At 40.8% G+C, this 21,985-nt stretch overlaps 1 protein-coding gene across 1 annotated transcript in view; it reads right to left on the bottom strand.

Annotated features, from left to right (window-relative positions):
- Positions 1-21,985, bottom strand: part of TNRC6C (trinucleotide repeat containing adaptor 6C) — a 219,528-nt gene that overhangs the window by 45,648 nt on the left and 151,895 nt on the right. The window contains 1 exon segment of the mRNA XM_055795203.1: positions 14,862-15,188. Within this exon segment, the coding sequence (XP_055651178.1) occupies positions 14,862-15,188 (327 nt within the window).

Below are 21,985 nucleotides of genomic sequence, written 5' to 3' on the forward strand. Positions count from 1 at the left end.
TTCCACGTAGGTGACATAAAATAACCCAGTTGTCTCCTGAGCAGCAGCAAACGTGTGCTGCGCCTGTCCTGCTCTGGAGTCAGTCAGACCACGCTGGGACCTTCCCCAAGTCATACAGATTCAAACCCTTCCCCCAATCCCCCGACCCCCTAAAACCCCCAACCCCCACCCCCAAACAAAACAACAAACAAAAACCAGCAAAACCTGAAACATGCAATAACTTCACAGTGTCCAAATATTTACTGAGCAATTGGTTCTAATACTCAAGCTTGTAAGAAACAGGACAGACAAAGAATGAAAAAAAAAATATTCACAAAGTGAACAGAAAACTGCAAAAACTGTAATTTTGCTGCTGGACAAACGTAACAGTTTCAGTAGAGAACTGATCCTGAAGACAGTAAATTTTTATATTCTTGTCTCTAGAAGCAAATATCCAAGACAGTTTTCCATTTTCTCTAGACTAAAAGGAGTTCACTCCTATATATTAAATAACTAGTAGCACAGTCCTACTTTATCCATAAGAACTTTAAACATTTGGGAAAAATAATGAAAGCAAAATATTTCATATGATTAAATCTAGAGAATTCATTTGGTTTGTTTGGGTTTTTTTCTGAACACACAGATTTCCTCCAACTTTCTAGGAAACCAACTCTTCATAGAAATTGCCAGTATTTTCTTATATTTTCAAATCTTTTAAGAGTGAAATGGGAAACACATCAAAAAAATTCTTAAGAACTAGTTCCTCTTTATTTATGCAAAGATCAGAAATAAAAGCACTGCAGTCTACCAGAAGCAGTTCTATACTTCCTCTGTGAACTGAGCAAAGATTTTATACAAAGCATGAGGAACAGGAACCACAGGTATTTTGTGTTAGCAAATCCTAGTGCTGGTACAGTGCAAAGTGAAATTGATTTTTAAATTAACACTTTGTGTTTGAAAAATCTTAATTATGCATCTTTCATAAAATATGGTTTCCTTGATTAATAACATTTCTTCAGCAATCAGAAAGGAAAAATTAAGCTAAGGATAACAGCTCAAATTTGTTTTAAACAAGCATACAACTTCTGGCAAATTGCAATCATACATGCCATTTGAAAAATGCACAGCTTTGATCAGTATTACCAATAGGCACGAGGGGTTTATTTTGTTCTGGTATTAAATAATATTCTTAATTTAAATACAATTCTTCATGGGGTGGGAGGAGACTGCTGGTGTTGCTATATACTGGACTCAACATACTTGACCAACTTCAATTTAGTGCTTACTAAAAATAGAAAACACTTTTTGCTGCGTTTGATAATGAATACGAATAATGAGTTGCAAAATAAGTTTAATGTTTACATAATTACAAATGTAGAGTATGAGTAGAGTGAAATGGGAGAAGCTGTTGCATGCATTCCTTAGAAAAGCAAAATACTTTGCCTGCACAAGCATTTACCCAAAACTCCGATCCTACTCTGAAAGTGTCATTTACAAAAATATTTCTTTTCCTTTTTATTCAGTTGAGTTAAAAGTAACTGTATCTTCATAACTTCCACTGCAGAAATTAGTTTGAATGCTGCGCAGTAAAATTATGCATCCTCACCCTGCAATGTAACATTCAGCTGATCTAGGAACTGAAGTATGGAGAGGGGGCGAAATGGCAAAGCTTGAGATAAACTTTTAATGAGAACCACATTATTAGTGTGGTTTGCTGATCCAATTTTAAATCAGCTCTGATACTGACTCCTTCTCCTGTTACTAGTTTTATTTTTCAGTTCATGTTAGCCAGCAAAACAACAACCAGATTCATTGGCTCGTCCTGTCCTGCCCAAAGGAGATTACAGGCGATGTTGTTCTTTGCTTTGACATGCAGAATAGAGAAAAATCCCAAAGGCCAGTGACAGTCCTACGGGGGATTTTACTTGTCAAACAAAGGTTAGTGATTCTGAGTAGGAAGTTGAGAAAACAGGGCAAATTCTCCCCCCAAAAGAAACAGTTTTCAGTTCAATATAAGCAGATCTTTAAAAGACTATATAAGGATTTTTCTAAATCTAAATTAAATACAAATTGCCAGAAATATTTTAAGTCCTAGATCAAATGTAGCATAATTTCATTTTTTAAAAAAGAAAGATGACACAGGCATCTATTCTGAAAAACAAAATATAATGAAGTAGAAAATCTGGGAATTGTAGAGCTAATATTCCAGGTTACCTGCTACATCCAGCTCTATGCATAAGCTACAGGACAAATTTGGAAACTGTCATCTATTTGAAGCCACTTAGAAAGCTAACTTACAACAAGTCTCATACATGTGAGGAAGCTGAAATCTTGAATAGCGTACATAATGTGGAAAGACAGAAAAGAGGTGGAAGCACTGAATAAAACAGCTTGATTTTAAAACTAAACCACAGTTAAGTACACAAGTGGGAAAACCTGTTACCCGTTTTAATTTTCTGCACTACGACATTAAAATGTAGCTCCTTCCCTCTGATGCTGAAAGCTTTTTAAATCCATTAAGAAAACAAGCAAAAATAAATGACATTTTTCATTATTAGTAGAGATTCCACTAAATGCTACCTCTCCAAAACAAAAGCAGCAGTACAAAACACGAAATAATTGCATTTTTCTGCTCAGTGCAACATATCTTTAGCAAGCAGCTCACTGCGAAGACGCCATTTTATCAAACCTGAAATGCAGCCAAAAGCTTAGGACGCTGTGCTGCTGCTCTCTCTCTGAAATGTTATGTAATAAATTGATTTAACAGAAGCAGATGCTATTTTCTCAGGGTTAGGGTTACTTTCTCTTTTTTTTTGGCTCTAAAAAGGGCTGATGGGTAATAAAATACCTGAAGAAAGGAGCCGCCCAACCATCCTAGGAGACGCTACATTGTGTGCAGAGCTGTTTCTACTCCTGCATCTACGTTCTCCAGGGCTCTCGGCTTCAATATGTCGGCTGTGTACAGTGTAAGCCTCATCCTGTAGAGCTGCCAAGAAAATCTCTCTGTGCAAGCGTGCGCCCAGACAACCTGCGAGCTCGGTCGGGCCTCGGCTGCACTGGCTATGGAAATGCCCTTTCCACGCACAGCCCTCCTCCCCCTTCCCCTCACCGCTCCTTAACTCTAGGTGAAGGTATCAACAGAGTAGGATTTTTAAGCTTTGATTATCTAATTGCAGCTGACACTAAACCGATCTTCCTTCCTCTTTAAATTCTTTCAACTGTCACAAAACATTTTCACTTCAGGACCCAGCTACAATTAGCACCCTAGCTGCTTTTCTCGTGCTTTTGAAAGTCAGCCAAGACAAGACGCGGGCGCTGCCGACTGCCTGCCCCAACGACAGAGCGCCTGCCCCTGCCCACCGCCCTGCCCCACCGCCAGCAGCAGCTCCTGCTCCTCATCCTCCTCCCTGCCCCACCGCCAGCAGCAGCTCCTGCTCCTCATCCTCCTCCCTGCCCCACCGCCAGCAGCAGCTCCTGCTCCTCATCCTCCTCCCTGCCCCACCGCCAGCAGCAGCTCCTGCTCCTCATCCTCCTCCCTGCCCCACCGCCAGCAGCAGCTCCTGCTCCTCATCCTCCTCCCTGCCCCACCGCCAGCAGCAGCTCCTGCTCCTCATCCTCCTCCCTGCCCCACCGCCAGCAGCAGCTCCTGCTCCTCATCCTCCTCCCTGCCCCACCGCCAGCAGCAGCTCCTGCTCCTCATCCTCCTCCCTGCCCCACCGCCAGCAGCAGCTCCTGCTCCTCATCCTCCTCCCTGCCCCACCGCCAGCAGCAGCTCCTGCTCCTCATCCTCCTCCCTGCCCCACCGCCAGCAGCAGCTCCTGCTCCTCATCCTCCTCCCTGCCCCACCGACAGAAGCAGCTCCTGCTCCTCATCCTCCTCCCTGCCCCACCGACAGAAGCAGCTCCTGCTCCTCATCCTCCTCCCTGCCCCACCGACAGCAGCAGCTCCTGCTCCTCATCCTCCTGACAACAGCTCCTGCTCCTCATCCTCCCACCTGCCCCACCGACAGCAGCAGCTCCTGCTCCTCATCCTCCTCCCTGCCCCATCACCAGCAGCAGCTCCTGCTCCTCATCCTCCTCCCTGCCCCATCACCAGCAGCAGCTCCTGCTCCTCATCCTCCTCCCTGCCCCATCACCAACAGCAGCTCTGGCTCAGCATCCTCCCTGCCCCATCACCAGCAGCTCCTGTTCCTCATCCTCCCTGCCCCAACAGCTCCTGCCCAGCATCCTCCTCCCTGCCCCAACGACAGCTCCCACCGCCTGTCTTGTCGGGTGAGCAGCAGACCAAGTCCCAGATGTATATTGGCACACTGCCAAGCCCTTAATGACTTCCCTGCCTCTATCTAAAAGAGATCCAAGTGGCAAACACGAGAGCGTATTAATGGAAGGCGCTGTTTATAAACGCAGGGAAGAACTGCCCTAAACCAGGCGGCGCGGAGCAGGGCGCTGCTTTCTGCCTCCTGCAGAGCAGGGACCGACCATCTTGGCACCGCAGGCTGCACAGCACTGCTGTGCTTTCAGACACATGAACACAGAAGAATGTCAACAGAAGCAGGGGCGGAGGATGACGACAGCTTAATGTTTTGAGGGCCTAAATATCATCACAAATTGTGAGAACACATGTAGAGAACTTTTATCAATGCCTGCATACGAATCTCCTGTATGTCTAATACACTCCTCCTTTACAATTATTTCCCCTTCTCACTTCCTTGCTCCTCTTCTTCATCCTCCTATCTGCCCCAAATACATATTAATTACACAGTAAATGGAGCATGTTTTAAATTTGCTGTTTCAATTCTTGTCAGGTGTTCATTTGAGCAGCTTCACCCACTGCACTGGATCGCACACAACCCATGTCTCTTTAAAGGTTTGGCTGCATTCTCAGAATTGCTGCCACTTCACTACCAAAGCACAATCGCTGCTGCTATTCTTGGCTCAAGAACTGTTCCACTGAAGTACTCCTGAAAATAGTCGGTTTCCTTCTGAAGACATTTATTCTCTGCTTCTTTGCAATAGTCTCTGAATACTGGTCAGGCTCAACCTCATTTTAAAAACAACAGACAAATGAAAATCAAATCTGTTTGGTTTTCTTTCCATTCAGAAAACTAGTTCAAATGCAATCGGAACCCAAACTTAAGGGTCAATTTTGCAGTAACAAATATTGTTGTGGTTTATAACACAGTAACAGCTATACATGATTGAAATTTTCATTAGTTAAAACAGTATGTCAAAACTGGAAGAGAACATATGATACATTCCCACATTCCTTTCATTTTTCTTATTAATAATACAAATTTCCTGTAATGAACTTCAATTTACAGAGGCAGGTACTTACAGAGGGCAGCAATTCAAAAGAACCGTTTTAGCCAGACAGGAGCACACATGAAGGCAACGCAGAACGCCAAGAAAAGTCAGAGTCTGCACCAAGGTCTGGGGGCACAGCTTCCACTCCAGCCCATGCTGGCAGAGAGTGTCTGTTCTTTTCCATGTGCCCTGTCTTGCAGCAACCTTGCCAGGGCATGCCTGTCATAAATTTGAAATCCTTATAGGATACCTGAAGTCTAAAAAAGGACATTTGAGAGGTCACACAGACCACTCACCTGATCTAAGGAACTACTCCTGGTACACACTAGGTGATGTTCATCCAACCCACCAAGGAAGCCCCTCCAGCAACAGACTGCACGTTCCCAAACATGCTCAGTTCTTGAGACAGCTTTCATACTGGCACGTTTTTCCTAATGTCTAACCTTAATCTTCCTTGTTGAAATTTAAGCCCATTATTTCTTATCTGATCCATCACAGGCACACAGAACATATCACTTTCTACCCTGCAGCAGTCATTTAGGTATTTCTGCATTTATAATTCCAGTCTCCCTTTGACTTAGGAGCTCCAATGCCTTCAGTCCTTTCAAGGCTTGTTTTCAAGATCTCTACCAATTCCTGTTGCACTCCTCTGACAGCTGGTTCACCTTCCTTCCGAAGGCACAGAACCCCAATGTGGACTCAATATTCAAAAACTATCAGAAATGCCTCATGGAAAGCAGTACTGTTTATATGCCTCAGTATATCTGTCTGCTTTTCAACAGTGTGACACCATTAATCTAGTTTACCCTGTGACCAATTCCAGATTCATTTTTGCAGCGTGACACTCACATAACCATATTTGTGTACAGAGCTGTACTTGCCAAAATAAAGAACCTTTCCCTTTTCTTTATTTTGTATTCAATTACAGAATTTTGTCACCGCTATTCCATATTGTAATTTTGTCTTCCAGTTGCCTTGCACTCTCCTCCAGTTGGTATCACTAAAAGATTCAACGAAGGCTGTTGGTTTTAGCCAAAAGACTGATACAAATACCAAAGAACACAAATTTGTACTCTCACTCAAAACATTCTCATCATTCTGCCAGTAAGGACTGACAGCTACTCCCTGTCCACATCTTCCTGAGCAGCTATGACACTTTTCATCTTGTACTTCCCACTTATTTACACCACAACACATCCACCATGAGAAAGCCTTGTGAGGCACTAGCAGAGGCTGGACAAGGTTGACTTCTAGGACATGATTTTCCCTCCCATTTTGCAGACAGGGAACTACCCTCCTTTGGCACGACCTGCTTGCCACAAGACCATGTTGGCTCTGCACTTCTCTCCTGCAAAGTTCTAAATGCACAGAAGTAGCTGCTTTGGTTATTTTGCCTAGCATCATTCTAGCAGATTACTCTGATCTGTAATTCCTCAGTTTTTCCTTTCTCACCTTTTAATATCAGTTGTTTTATTTTCTGTTTTCTAGTTTTCACACTCAAAAGAATGCCAGTGGGCCATATCACTCCAACCCATCCTCAGTGGAGTCTGCCATAAATTTCATCACTTCCAAGCAACTGGAAACACTTCATTTCTTTATGTACTCTAACTCACTGTAGCCTTAGTTCTAAGTCTATCGTTAGTTTACAAACGAAGGGAAAGGGCATTTAAAGTATTCCTGATACCCTCTATCAGTGGTTCTCCCCACTGATAATCAGACCAGTTCCAAAGGCCTTCCTTTTACTACTAATAGGCTTAGAATCATAGAATCACTTAGGTTGGAAAGGACTTTAGATCATCAAGTCCAACCGTTAACCCAGCACTGCCAAGCCCACCACTAAACCACGCCCCTAAGCACAACATCTACACATTTTTAAAATCCTTCCAGGGATGGTGATGCCACCACCTCCCTGGGCAGCCTGTTCTGATGCTTATGGAAGTGTTAGCTTTTTTTTTCTTTGTGTGTGGTGGTTTTTTTTCCCCTAACAGCTACAAACTTCTTTGGTTTTCATTTATTTCTTGTAGTATCACACCTGTTTCCTGAGCTGTACAAACTCAGTTTTCTGATAATTTTCACATGATGTTACTCCCTTTTCTGCTCTTCCCCAGGACCAAACTCTTATTTCCCGGTCAGTTTGATCTCAGTTAGTTGCTTTCTACCTTTTACTTCTCCACCATCACAGACAGGTCCTGCTCCTCAGTCTCTTCACATGACTTGGCATAAAACTGCACATTTTAACAACTTGTCAGACTCTTTGTCTCCTGACCTTTTTTCCCCACAGACATCTAGGCAGCTCATGCATTGGGCTATCACTACAGCACAGCCGTCCTACAGGGAAGCTGCAGGCAGGATGCAGGTCTACTGATTCTAAAGCAAAAGCAGTGATCTTTAAGCCATCACGCTTTTGCACAGCCCCACTCTTTGAAAGTGAGGACAGAAAAACTGTAAAGGCATCTAGGTTATTTATCCTTTTACAGATTTCTATTTTTCCTTCTCCCAGTGAAAAATTCTAATCACTGTCAAATAGATTTGAAGCAGCAGATTTATTTTTCACACTCCACTGCCTGATGTCAGATAACATACACAATACAGAAAAATTCATTCCAAAGATTAGTTTACTGATGAGTTTTTACCATCATTTTTCATTCATAATGCCTGTATTTGTGCTACACAGAACCTGCTACTTCTCTATCTATATTCAAAGCATTATATAGATTTTTTTTGAATTTACATAGGAGACAAAACCCTTTACTAGCTGAGGCTCACTTCCCACAGACTTTCCCATTACTGCATTTCAGAAAACTTTCATCACTCAGGAGTATATCCAGATTGTAACTACTGGCTAGATCCCATCTCCATGTTAACTGCTACATTTTTGTCCTTCTGTGATGTTTCTTTAACTTCCTTTTGTGTAATCATATTACCTGTTACCAGTGACCTTTGGTAACACTACCTGATTTCCAGGCACATGTGCCAGATAGCAAGCACTACCAAATGGTAAGCAAAGCCCTGAGGAGCAAAACAAGAAAGAAAGAAAGAAAAAGAAAGAAAAAAAGAAAGAAAGAAAAAGAAAGAAAAAAGAAAGAAAAAGAAAGAAAAAAGAAAGAAAGAAAAAGAAAGAAAAAGAAAAAAAGAAAGAATCAGCACTTACACAACCTCTGGTAGTACCTGAACATCCCTTTACAATGCTAATTCGACAAGACTATTAGCAAAAGATGTAATCAAAACAAATACTGGCAATTTCTCTATTTTTTTAAACAAATGGCATAATAACAGATTTGATCCCACTAGTTGGATAACTTTCAGATAGCCACATTGCGTATACAGTGATTAGCTGTACAGTGAACAGCTCTGCAAATTATGGCCAGCACCTATTCAAGTGATGCAAGAATTAAAAGCTATTAGAAATTTTATTGCAGATAAGCATTATGTATTTGCTAGATACAGTTACCTTCCGCACAAGCGGTATAAGCAGCCAATTCTTGTGTTTACAAAGAAACACCACCATGCTAGTTCCTTCATTCAAGATCAACACCCATGGTAAAACAAAGCCTATCTGGCAGGTATTATGCAGTACAAAGAGAAACGCGCATTTGCTATATAAAGTGTGAAATCATATACATAGAAAGCATGCAAACAAGATAAATATACTAATACCCAATTTTTACTTTACAGCGTTTAGTGTTGTAACTATTACATACTAAAAACTCTGCTTATGGAAGACCCAAAATAAATTGATTTCTGAAGTTTCTGGTTTTAATTCTGTAACTTTCCAACTAAAAGCAAAAACACAGTAATGCTTTGCCAACGTAGATATTCTGCTAATGTAATTACAGTTCAGTAAATCATTTCCATAAACACAGTTTTCACATGTGCTTTGTTTGTCAAAAATCAGCCTGTTTGCCATGCCCCCAGAAAATCAAACTAAATCTGGTTTCAGACTTTTGAAATAAGACTTTATTCATACGCTTCGGAACTACCTTTGCATATACATATGCCTTACCTACGGTCATCACAAAATACAATAAGCTAAACTGGGCAATAGTTCAAATGTGTTTAGCGTGGAGGTCACTACTACCTTGCTAGATCTGACCAAACAACTGTATGTCAAAGCTTATCTGTGTTTTCCAACTTTATGGACTGGTTTTAGAAGAGAGATTATCTCTTCCTAAAAATTTTCTCCAAATTTGACTTCACAACCATATAAAATTGCCCTATTATAAGGAACTGCAAAGCAACCCACAGGTACAGGATTGGATATTTCAAGCGAGTATCATCAGACGTTATTTTAAAAGTAAGTATTTTTTTTCAGTCTTGCTTCCAAGAAGAATTATCAAACCCAAAGTTAATACAAACAGATTTCTAAGAGTTAACCTGCTACACAGCAGCACTCAGCAACTCCCAACTGCCCACAACACTTACTTCAACATGCACATACCACGCAACTTAAGAAATCTTGAAACATGAAATAAAACTTCCAGCTTCACAGAAGAATAAAGTTCAGCACACAACCTGGCATCAGCCCACAGTAGGAAAATAAATCTCTAACTGCTGTCAAATTCTCACTTCCCAGAAAACAACAGACAAAACAAATTAAAAGCGTAACTCTTCAGTTTCCACAATGCTTGCATGTTTTCTCGTTTTGACTACCGCATGAATTACTGGCTTTTATTTCTTGTTAGACTTTGGAAACATATGTTACAGATTTGTTCAACAAACTACTCAACTCGCCAGTACAAAAGGAGTGCAGAAGTGTCATCATGACTCCTGCAGGACATGGTACATTTCTTTGGAGTTGATGGATGTTGGTTTCACATTGCTGAATTGCAGAAAAGTGAAAGGCATCTTCAAGAAAAACTGATTACTTCTTTTGATCTTTGTTCTCATAATCATCAAACACACAGTGGTTGCCTGGAGACTCCTATACAAACGTCATAATTTGTAAAGAAACAAAGAAGGGTATATTATTTGTTATTTTTAATCTCCCATGGTAGCTTCCAGAAATTACCTTAATTCTTTCAGATCACATGGCAAAAGGGTCATTCCATTAATGTCTCACACGTTAATAAGGGAAGTTAACTATTCACCACTTTTATTGGAGTTAGCTGACAACGTGGGGAAGCAAGAGATAAAAAGCTGCAGCTTTAAGTAGAAATAACAAACTAGACTGGAATTTAGACTACTGCTCATACATTACAGATACAGCTTTCCTTCAGTGTAATCCTGGAAAGGGTTACAGAGAGGGCATGTCAAGAACCAGCTTTGTAGCTCAAAGTAAAAGTTCCAGACAAATAACTCTTCTAAAGAAAATGCTCTGGAGTACTACAATCAGTTTCATACTAGTTAACAATGAATAAAAGATCGTTTCAAATGGTAAGATTTCTAAGATATTCTATGCAACTTGAAATGCTTTAATTTTGGCTCTTAATAGTTAGTCTAGTTAACATCATCGAGATTACCTTAAAAGACAAACAAAAAATCACAACTCTCACCCACTTCACTGATACTTCCAGATGATAAACTGACAAAGAATATATTCCTGGTCATTAATTCCCACTTGCCTTACATTGGCAGAACATTCTTTTTAATTCATGACACTGCAGTTAGAGTTCTGATAAGTGTTTTGGATAAGCCAAGGCAGTAGATAACAGGGACTGCTGATAAGAGAATAAAGAGATAAAATAGTGTGATTTTTACAGTGAAGAGGCTGGCAATGTCTCTCTAACAGCCTTCCTTGTATCCAGGTAGTTATAAATAGCACCTGAAGGAACGTGGTTGCATAATTTCACATTAACTATAACGGAATATGACCCCATAAAAAGAAAAGCCACTGACATGAATGCACATTAGGCATCTTCTGGATCCAAGATGCCAGCGTACAAGGACCCTGGCTCTGTGATCAACTCCAAGTCATCCATAAGAAGAAAGTTACTACTGTTCATCATAAGCATAAAGAAGCCACACTTGGAGACTTGCTTGGGCAGAATCAGCACAGGTCTAACAAGCTCTGGTTAGGCAGTCGGGTTAGCACAGAGGGAGAAAGCCTGAAGCACTGATGTATTATTGACTGCTTTCAGGCTTTGAAGATGCCTAATGAAGTCCATGAAATGATCACTCTTCTACAATGCAGGTGCTGTTGAGACAGACAAAATTCCTGTTTACACGTGGATCAGGTACCTACACTGATTCTTCCAGACTACTCCAGATTTTTTTGTTCCTTCCCTTCCCCCAGAGAACTTTTACTTGCCAAGATTCTTTAGTAAATTAAATACCCAGGGAATCAGACATGGGCATTTAAAGGAATACAGTTCCTACTGATGGTAAGAGGAGGAAGGTGGAAAGTTTCCTTCTGACAAAGTATTGCTCAGTGAGAACCTTCACGTTTAAAGATCTTTACTTTCCTATCCACAAAAGTATGACCCAGTTTGAATTAAATTTCATGGGAAATCCACAATTTAAGTGCTGGAGGTTTTCAGGATATAGAATCCCAACATTTTTTCTAAGGCTAATAGTTACTCAAATCCTAACAGCTGTGACGAGAAGTTTTGGCCTTCTCCGGATATTCCCATTTCTTCTTTGCTCTTTATGTGTGTCAAGGTGAAGGTGAAGCTGGTATGAGACCCCAAGTAACACTGGCAATGTACATGCTTCATGGTTACAGAGGTCTCTCAGGAGTGAGTTATGCTATACTCCTCTCTTGGCCTCGCAAAGCAGCCAGGCACACAGCTGTTGTCGTTATAAACTGAGCTAGACAGATTAATTTTTTTTTCCCTCCCGTAACTGTAGTTGGTAAATGAACTGATGCTCCACCTGCTGGAGAGAGAACTAAGCGAGCACTAGTATCCAGGAGCACTAGTATCCAGGAGCACTAGTATCCAGGAGCACTAGTATCCAGGAGCACTAGTATCCAGGAGCACTAGTATCCAGGAGCACTAGTATCCAGGAGCACTAGTATCCAGGAGCACTAGTATCCAGGAGCACTAGTATCCAGGAGCACTAGTATCCAGGAGCACTAGTATCCAGGAGCACTAGTATCCAGGAGCACTAGTATCCAGGAGCACTAGTATCCAGGAGCACTAGTATCCAGGAGCACTAGTATCCAGGAGCACTAGTATCCAGGAGCACTAGTATCCAGGAGCACTAGTATCCAGGAGCACTAGTATCCAGGAGCACTAGTATCCAGGAGCACTAGTATCCAGGAGCACTAGTATCCAGGAGCACTAGTATCCAGGAGCACTAGTATCCAGGAGCACTAGTATCCAGGAGCACTAGTATCCAGGAGCACTAGTATCCAGGAGCACTAGTATCCAGGAGCACTAGTATCCAGGAGCACTAGTATCCAGGAGCACTAGTATCCAGCAAGTTCTCGCTACGAGAAACATGCCACCATTTAAGTCTCAAAACACAGCCTCTTGCTGTCAGCAGACAAAAAAATTATCCAAGGATTTAGCTTCTCTAAAATTCTCTTCCCTGCTCCAAGAACTGTGCACAGATTGTCTGGTGCCTTTCAAAGCTTTTCTTTTGACTTCACATAGTAAACACCTGACAATTCTGACACTGCGCACTAATTGCTTTCAAGTAACACTTTTGCTAAGAGTTTGATATGGACTAACTTGTTTTGTGCAATACGGAGTACAATATCCATCCGAAAAGCTGCTGCACTCCTCTTCCTCTTATTTGTACTAGCTTTTACTGCATTCTGTATTTTTCCAATAGTAACAGAAAAGTAGCAAAAATATAAAAAAGTAAATTAATACAACAGCATAAAACATCTGCTGATAGTTGCCAGGCTGACAAACTACAGAGATGAGTGCTTACTTTATGCAGCAAGTTAAAATAGGAATCAGGAAAATAAGTCTAGAACCTCAAGGTACAAATGCATCTGGCAAGATCAAAGTCAGACAGCTAGTACTATGCTCTTACAAGCCAAGTTCTTTTACGGATTATGTCATGATTTACAGTGGACTTTGTTTCATGATTTACAGTGTGTTTCTTAAACATCAAACAAAAATGTTTCAGATATGTCTATAATGATGCCTAGAAGTTTAATACTGACCCCTCAGACAGCCTGAGCCACTTCAGTTGGTCGAGTTGTCTATACCACTCAAATAATCACTACATTTCTGAAAATAAAAATAATAAACCTCTAAATATTTTAATACAAATATATCTAATGCAGAACATCAGTCTGACAGTTAAACATCTCCAAATGAAAAAGGAGCCATGAATGTCAGCCACCATCCCTGCTGAACTGTGATTTGCAAAGATGAGAATGCTGCTCTAACGGGTACAAACTTGATTATATTCCATCTCACTAAAGCCAAATACTTGAGAATACAGAAGTAGAACCTCCACTCTCCCTAAAAAACCCCAATGTTTTCAGTAAATAAACAATTATTTTATTTTGCCTTTTCAGATTTGTGTTTCTGGAGAGTAGTTGAATATTATTCCCAAATGCATCTCAATAACCATTTAATTTCTGGGAGAGATGGTCTTCTTATCGAACTAAAACTTCTAAGGACAATACCAAATAATTTTCTCTGCTGGAGTTCAGCAGCAAGTACAGCAAAAATAGTGAAAGATTCACTAATGCCCAAAGGGAAAAACTGCAGACAGTTCAGATCCAAATTTTGTGATGTTTGACAGCGTTAATGAGTGATAATGAGCAACACTTGAGACTATACAGAAATTACTTATATTCAAGATATCAAAACCCCCTTGTGACTTAGTCCAGATAACTTTTCCTAAGCCACAGATAACTATCTTAGAACACTCCCTGCTTTGCCTAACATGACATACACATACAGCAGCGATGAAAAAGGTGATGGATTCCAATTACCAACCAAGCTCATCTCCGCTGCAAACAATACACAATCTCTAGCACAGAAGGGCAAATAAGAAGAGAACTGCTGCTTTTTTTCTCATTAGCAGCTTCAGGAAAAAAGACAGCTAAGAGACTTACTCCACAATATGCTATTTCCAACAGACAAGGAAGGTCAGTGTGGCTATCTGCAAAGGATGGAAGGAAGTACTAGAACAGCCTTAAGATACTAAACTACTTTTCCCAAAGTATTGCTTTCCTAATGTGAAAACAACAATTGAAAGCATAAGGAAGTAAAGGCATAAAAGTGTCACAAAACAACAGAAGCCAAGTTCCTATTTTTTATTTACATAGTTATACATAACTCTCTTTAATGAACATTAAAATTGCCTAAATGACAGTCCAAAACTTGGAAATACCAAAATTAACAATGCTCCTGTGAGAGAATGATCACTAAAGAAACCTTCACATTTCCTCGAAATCATATTCATTACATCTGTCAAGAAAACTGAAAAAACCTGGAAAGGGACCCCACAGGCCTGAGCAGCTAATTAAATAAGAAAACCTATTAGAACTGGATCCTAGAATGATATTATATATTTTTTAAGGAAAACAGCAACAGCATACCGTTTGCCTTAAATCCTGTTGTTTTAAGAATATTCTTCACATTCCTTAAGTTTTTGCAACACCTGTGCTAACAGTGGAGGGCATAACTATGTGAAGAACAACCCGATACCCCACTGGGTTTCGATTCTTACCTGTTTGGGTCTTACTGGGATGATGCTGTCCACCTGCTCCTTGCTGTGGAGGAGGACTCGCCCCTGCTTGTCCAGTACCCTGCGCTGGGCTGGTGCCGCTCAGGGTCCCAGTAGGCAGTGGCTGACCCCGCTTTAGGAGCTGCTTCTGTTCTTGCTGGCGGAAGCGTGGAGGCACCTCTCGAGGCAGGTAACGGGAAGCAGCTGGCTGCTGCCCATTAGCAGACGCACGCTTGCCATTGCTGCTGTTGGTAATAGTGCTGGTGGAAGTACTGGTACCGGTACCGGCAGGTTGGGGCTGGCTTAAACTGGTCTTAATAGGTTCTGGCACTACATTAAAAAACAAACAAACAAACAAACACAAAATCAAAAATTGCTTTAATACCAGAAAAGGTGTGGAGGGGTTTTTTCTGTAATTGAGAAAATGGATCGTGGTTTTCAGTCTTCAAACAACATGGACTATAAAATACGTAAAATAGATTCTAAATAAAAAGTGTTACAACCAGAACTGAGGGCTAGTTTACTATGTACATAGCAGTCTCCTGAAACACCGTACACAATAATTTTGAAATCTAAATAACCTGATTTTGTATGGCTGTAAATTTAGGTACCGGAATACAGCTGACAAAGGTTTCACACCCAGCTCTTTGAGAGAGCCCACACGACTGTTTTTAGCCACACAACCCCCCTGGCCTGATCTCACCCGCTTCCCAGGCTGCACCAGAAGCCAGCAGCACACAGCAGAGAAGCTGGTTACTATAAATACCTGCTACCCACTGCAGGAGCAGAGCAGAGCGCGCACAGGCTGCTGATTGCACAATTCACATACAGCCAAGCCCCCACCAACACTCCTATGCCTCCCATGTACACAAATGTATATGTCTGTGCATGCGTCTGTGTGTGTTTATACTAAATACGATTCAGGAAAGTACAACACTTAAGATTTCCTAACAACGCTACAACAGAGCAAGTGAAAAAACTTCTTAAGACGTTTTCACTTCCAGCATTTCTAAGACATCTTGGCCTGTTGTCAAAACAGGATGTCTAAGAACACTTTACCCTATAACAGTAAATAAAAGCCCGGAAGGATGGCTAAAAATACTTTTTGTTATGCTCAAATAATGTACTTTGATAAAAATAATTATTAAATAAGAAATAGTAGCACACAGTAACTCTTTCTCTTTTGTTTTAAACTGGAGGCATTACTAGTACACAGGAAATAGCATGCTGTGAAATTTGAATTTCAGAACATTAATTTAATTCAAAAAGAGCGTATATTAGAGGGGAAAGTTTCCAGATAATGAAAACATGTAGGAAAGTTTTTCAAGTACAGATTAATTTATGTTACTCCTGCTTTACCCAGTCTGTAGACACATGTGCAAACACTTTGTACTTACAGTAATGCACAAATGTTTTTGTTGTTCTCTGTATTGGGATTGGGGGGGGGAATATATATACACACACACTTGCAGGCAATTTATTCAATAAAAAATTTAAATACTTCAAAAATATGGGCTTATGTTTTCGAAATTATAGTTAAAACTGATCAGAATCAGTTCCTTTCAGTGCAAAGAGTGGATAACTTACACAACTGTTTTGCCATAACAAGTCTATTTTGGGGGCTATTTTTTTCATCCAGTGTCTTACAAAACCACCAAGTTTTTATATCCCGCCGAAGAGCACAAGAGCCTCTGCTGCACTTTGCAAAGGTACAAAGCAACACCCCTCTGCAGAGCACTTCTCATTTCAAACTGACAGGGAAAGGTGGTAACTGGAGAAATTGAACAACGGGCCAGTTTACACTAAGCTACACATTTTCAAGAACACAAGTGCCTGGGCACAAGACAACCCAGCCCACCCCCTTCTTTTTCCAGCTATCACAAGTGACTAAAGGCAAACTTTCTCACCTAGTGAGCAGCATTTAACTTCAGCTGCAAAATGGATTCTCTGATGTGTAAAGTGTAAACATTATTTTAATCAACATTAGCACTACTGTTAATGATAAAAAAGGTTTTGCCTCTCGCAGAAAGGTACCAGTTCTCCAGCTTAAGCAGAGCACATCTGCTACAGGTACCACGCTGGCCAACCAGTTCTCACTGGGGCAGAATGAACACCTCAACATATCTTCTCTCTGACTTCAGAGATGTATGACTAGCCTGTAGGATAGGCTGAAGACATATATTTGTAACTAAAGCTTACATTTCAGAGAAATAAATGTTTACAGTTTTTTGTACATCAGTATTTCCACACAAGAGTAACACAAGCTTGTCTTGAATCTTTCAAATCTAAAACCTTTCAACATACTAAATAGCGTCTCAACTGTTCCTTTTCCATAGTTTTAGCTTCTTCTTCACTACCGGGACAAAATACAATGTTCTATAAACACTACTGGAAGTAAAACAGCATTAAGTTTTAAAAATAAGAATGAATTCTGGTTGTTCTCTGCTTAGGCAAAACACATTGCTTTTTACAGTATTTGAACCTTTTATTTCGTTTACAGTAAACAAATCTGTATGGTTTAAAATGGGGGGTGGGGGTGGGGATGACAAAGGAGATGTGATTATTTAGTATTGAACAGAAAGCTCATTTAAACTGCATGGTAAGCTACCGCACCCAACTAGAGCACCCACTGCCTTTTTAGTTCAGCAGTTTTTCAATTTTGGATGTGAGAGTGCTAATATTAACATCAAATCACACTGCCTACAGGAATGCAAGCATAAATTTTCAGGCTTCTAATGAGCTCCCAAAAAACAAGTTAAAAGCCCTCATCCACCAGCTTATTCAGCACTCACACAAAGCTTTTGTTTCCTCATGGTCTTTACCTGAACCTTTGATCAAGCATTTCAGGACACCCCAGGTTTCTACATTTGCACTGCAGGCGCAGAGATGCTGAGCCCCCCATACCACCCTTGCCTGAAACAAGGAGGGAGACCCACCCCGGTCAGCAACAGCGTTTGCTGGTGCAGTTTGGCAGGGAGAGGTCAGTGGTGCGGGGGCTCTCGGGGAACAGCCTGCGGGGAGTCGGGGTACGGGGGGCAGCACTGCCTGGCGGGGAACCGTACCGGTTTGTTAGCTCACTTGGTGGCATCTACCAGAGCTGCTGAGCCACCCAGAAGAAACCCTTTGGGCTTCCAAGACCCAGAACTGCGTATTCCACCAGCTCATCGCAAGTATGTCCAGCAAGTGCAAAACTGCCTCTCAGCCTGTTACACACATGCCACAAACCCAGAGCTCAGCCCCTCTCCCGGCCCTGGCACACCTGAGAGGCTGCCCGACTCCCACCGCAGCAGCAGGGGACGGGCACCAAGGCAGTGCTGAGGGTGCTTTCAAAGCAAGCAGAGATCTGGAACAATCAAAAATACACCAAGTTTGACAGCAACCATCAGCACTTTGCTTCACCAAATCTTTTATTTTGGAAGTCTAAACAAATTCACCTATGCTTATTTCTAAAACTAAAAAGGAACTTTGAATATTAAAAAATATATATTTTAAAGTACCACTAACATCTGAAAAGCAGAGAATAAAGTTTTCTTTGACTTTGCAAAATATATCACCAGCTTTGAAAATGAACAGTTTATCCTACCTCTGGCAATTAAAAAAGTAGATGGAAAATGTCACAAAATGCAGAATTTCATTTCAAGCATCAAATCTGCATATTCAACATGTATATGAAAATTATTTGCTTCCATAATATAAATAAATCTGTCACCCACAGGATACCAAATATTACTTCATTTTAATCAGTCTTTTTCTAAGTCCTGTTGACTTTACCATTCCACCAGGCCTTTAAAATAATTGTAGTATAACCAATGAATTAAGCTGATCCTCTCCTTTAACAGCAGTCTCCCTCCAGCTGCCTCTGGGGTGCCTGTCACAGGGGTGGGGGGGGGGGGGGTGGGGGTGGGTGGGGGGGAGGCACACACAGCTCCTGTGGGTACCAAACCTACTGCGTGGAAAACACAGGCTGGGGCTCCCACCACCCGTCCCCCCAGTTGGGGCAGGCGGCACCACTTCCAGCTGAGGTGTGCACAGATCTAAGTGCCTCTTAACCAAACCTGAAATTGTAACAAAAGCCAATTCCTGCTTGGTTTTGCTGGCTTTGACAAACTCAAAAGATAATCTAAATAGTATTACCCTTTGTGTTTTTCAGCAAAGTGTGTATTTACATTTCCTTTAGGAGATGGAGAACAGAAGTGGGAAAATTAAAGATCTTGGGGTATTATTACCACTACTACTGCCGCTACTATTATTATTACAGACATGTAAGCATTTACCTACTGCTGCTGCTACTAATATTATTATAAACATGTAAGCATTTACCTACTACTACCATTATTACATAGATGTAAGCATTCGCCTACTACTACTATTATTACCAAGACGTAAGCATTTACAAACATTGAAATTTGAAGTACTCAGTACTTCTGCAAAGGATGAAGCAGTACGTGTTTTGCCTGCAGCCACACGATTCAGAAAGAGCACTCCAGACGCAGTCTGATCTACCAAACATAATAAACCATTTCAGCCAGGAGGTTTCTCTAACTCAGGTACCAGACCCCAGCAGGTCAGAAGGGACACCAGGGAAGAGGAGGGCAAGGGGCTGGGCAGGAGGCAGCAGCCGGGTGGGGATCAGGACCGCTCCCCCCCCATTGACACCGAAGGCCCCTCGCTAAGCCAGATCAGCTCTGGCCATCAAATGCTTTAAGGACCCCCCCAGGTCCTGGGCAGCTGGGAAAAAAAGGCTGGCAGGGACAAATGCATGGCAAAGTGAGAATTAGAGCCTTCTTTGATTTGCTTATTTTTTTAAACCAAAAGATTATTTTCCCATGGTATTAAGAAAGTGTGAAAGAGATTTCCAACCACTCTAGCTGGCACAATGCCAGCGGAGCTGATATTTGCCTGGCCCCAAAATTTTCTTAAGGAATATTAATTGATTCGAAACACATTTCTGAGAGCAAGGCAGGCTGATTTTTAGAAAAGCATTATATTCTCAGTACTGCATATATATAAACCACATCTGACACTTCCAAATAGGTGCACACATACATACATGTATATGCCATTACTAATGCAAGTCATAGAACACACAACACTTTTTGCTTTAATGTAAATTAACAAAGCTGTTTCATCACAAAGGTGTGGCCAGAGAAATCCAGTTCCAGTGTTAGAAACAATGTTTTCCTCTACATATCTGAATCGTAGATGAGAGAAAAGAACAAAGGAAATCAAAATATCGAACACATTGTGCTTTAGAATAAAAATATTTCTGCATATTAATATTACTGTCTTTAATCAACACAGCAAGTGCTTTTTATTTTGTACATGAAAATCTTTTTAAGTCTAGTTAAATGGAGGCTCTTGCAGGAATACTGCGTATACAAATCATAGTAGCTCCAAAATAACAGTTTAATTACACCATTGACAGGAAATAAAAGCAAAAAAGAGTGCACATCATGACAGGAATGGACTTAGATTCCCAAATTCCAGCTTCATATCAGGCTAGAATTTAGCCTTCAAATACAGCAATAATATTTGGAGAATATATGTTACAGACAATATGACTGTATTCTTTGAAAAAATTCAACACCTATTTATTAAAGCAATCTTCAGCAATGTTTAAGCAGCAATTTTCCTTTGATATGCACTCCGATAAACACCTACCATTCAACGTGTCTACATGAGATTTCCTAATTATTAATTGTCATACGATATTCTCCCTAAAAGCATCTTTATAAACCATTTAGACATTCTCCTTCCTACAAGGGATGTACTTCGAGATGATAGCTATCCCTTGCAGAATATACAATGTACAAAGATGTAATATTTTAGCAAACTGCAGGCTAAAAAAAGCAAACCAGACAGCAACCTTTTGCATACAGCATGGCAGTGCCTGTGGTCAGCAGGGGCTGCCTACAACACTGATGCTCTGTGCGCTATACATTTAATCAGCCCCAAGGGCCAACCTGCCAATCTATAGAGAGACCTTGCCAGTCCCTGAAGGAGCAGCCTGTCGACCCTTTCACCTGAAAGTAATACACTGTCACGGCTAATGTTATGTGGGCAGCTGTTTGAGATACAGGAATTACAATGTAGCCTTTATGGCTAAAACCACTAAAAATATTATTTACAATGTACAGGAGAAAGGATGTAATGCAAAGTGATTTTCATAACTAGCACTTGATTAAAGAGCTAAAGCAAAAACATTTAAGTAGAAAGCCTCTTGCAAAAATACAATTAAAGGCATAAAATAAAAGCCTTGAGACTGCTTGCTCTTAGAGATGTTTGTGATGGGTATCTGCTTATTCTACATTCTGAGAGCTGTACATATACTAAACAATGAGCTTGCTTGTAATAATTATCAGTACTTAATGGTATCTAAACTTCTTAATCCAATTTTACCCAAACAAATCCAATAATTACTCCATATGCTTTTTGATGATTACAATCTCGGGAATCCCAACTGCATAAAAAAGTGTTACGAGCAATTGTAGGTGGATTTTATTAATATAATGAATAGGATCAGTCTAACAGATTTCAATTACAACAATAGCTTTTAAGTACATTTCTATGACATAAGGAAAGAACATGCATAAATGAAAGAAACTGGTTAAGCCACATAATACTGATTTACGGCAGCTTTTTCCTTTCATTCACCTCATTAACATTTCTCTATATTTCAGAATCCCCTGCTCCAGCTCTATAAAACTTGCATTTCTAAAGCCTTCAAGGACCAGACATTCCAGAAGAGAAACAGTTAAACCCAGAAATGTGTTCTTGGCTGCTACTGTGACAGGATTTATTTACAGCTTCTATTAAACACAGCAGCTCCATTACAAAGTGCTGGATGTGAGAAGAATTTTTGATTATACAATGCCAGTGCCTCACTGCGTTAAACATATCATGCCAGTGTATTATTTTTTTCCTTCAGCAATTCGTTCAGGTCATTGTTTGATGGGTTTATGAATTCATTACAGGAAACAGATGGATCCCATAATTCAGAGCTATTCTCCCAGCCAATCATATGGGCAATTTTTTTTCTCATCTCGCTCCCCCCTCCAAATCAACCTTAATGAAGCCACTTCCTCCATGTCCAATTCCCCACACATACACACTGTAGCGAAGACCGA

Source organism: Falco peregrinus, chromosome 2 (assembly GCF_023634155.1).
Source record: "Falco peregrinus isolate bFalPer1 chromosome 2, bFalPer1.pri, whole genome shotgun sequence".
Classification (NCBI taxonomy): Eukaryota; Metazoa; Chordata; class Aves; order Falconiformes; family Falconidae; genus Falco; species Falco peregrinus.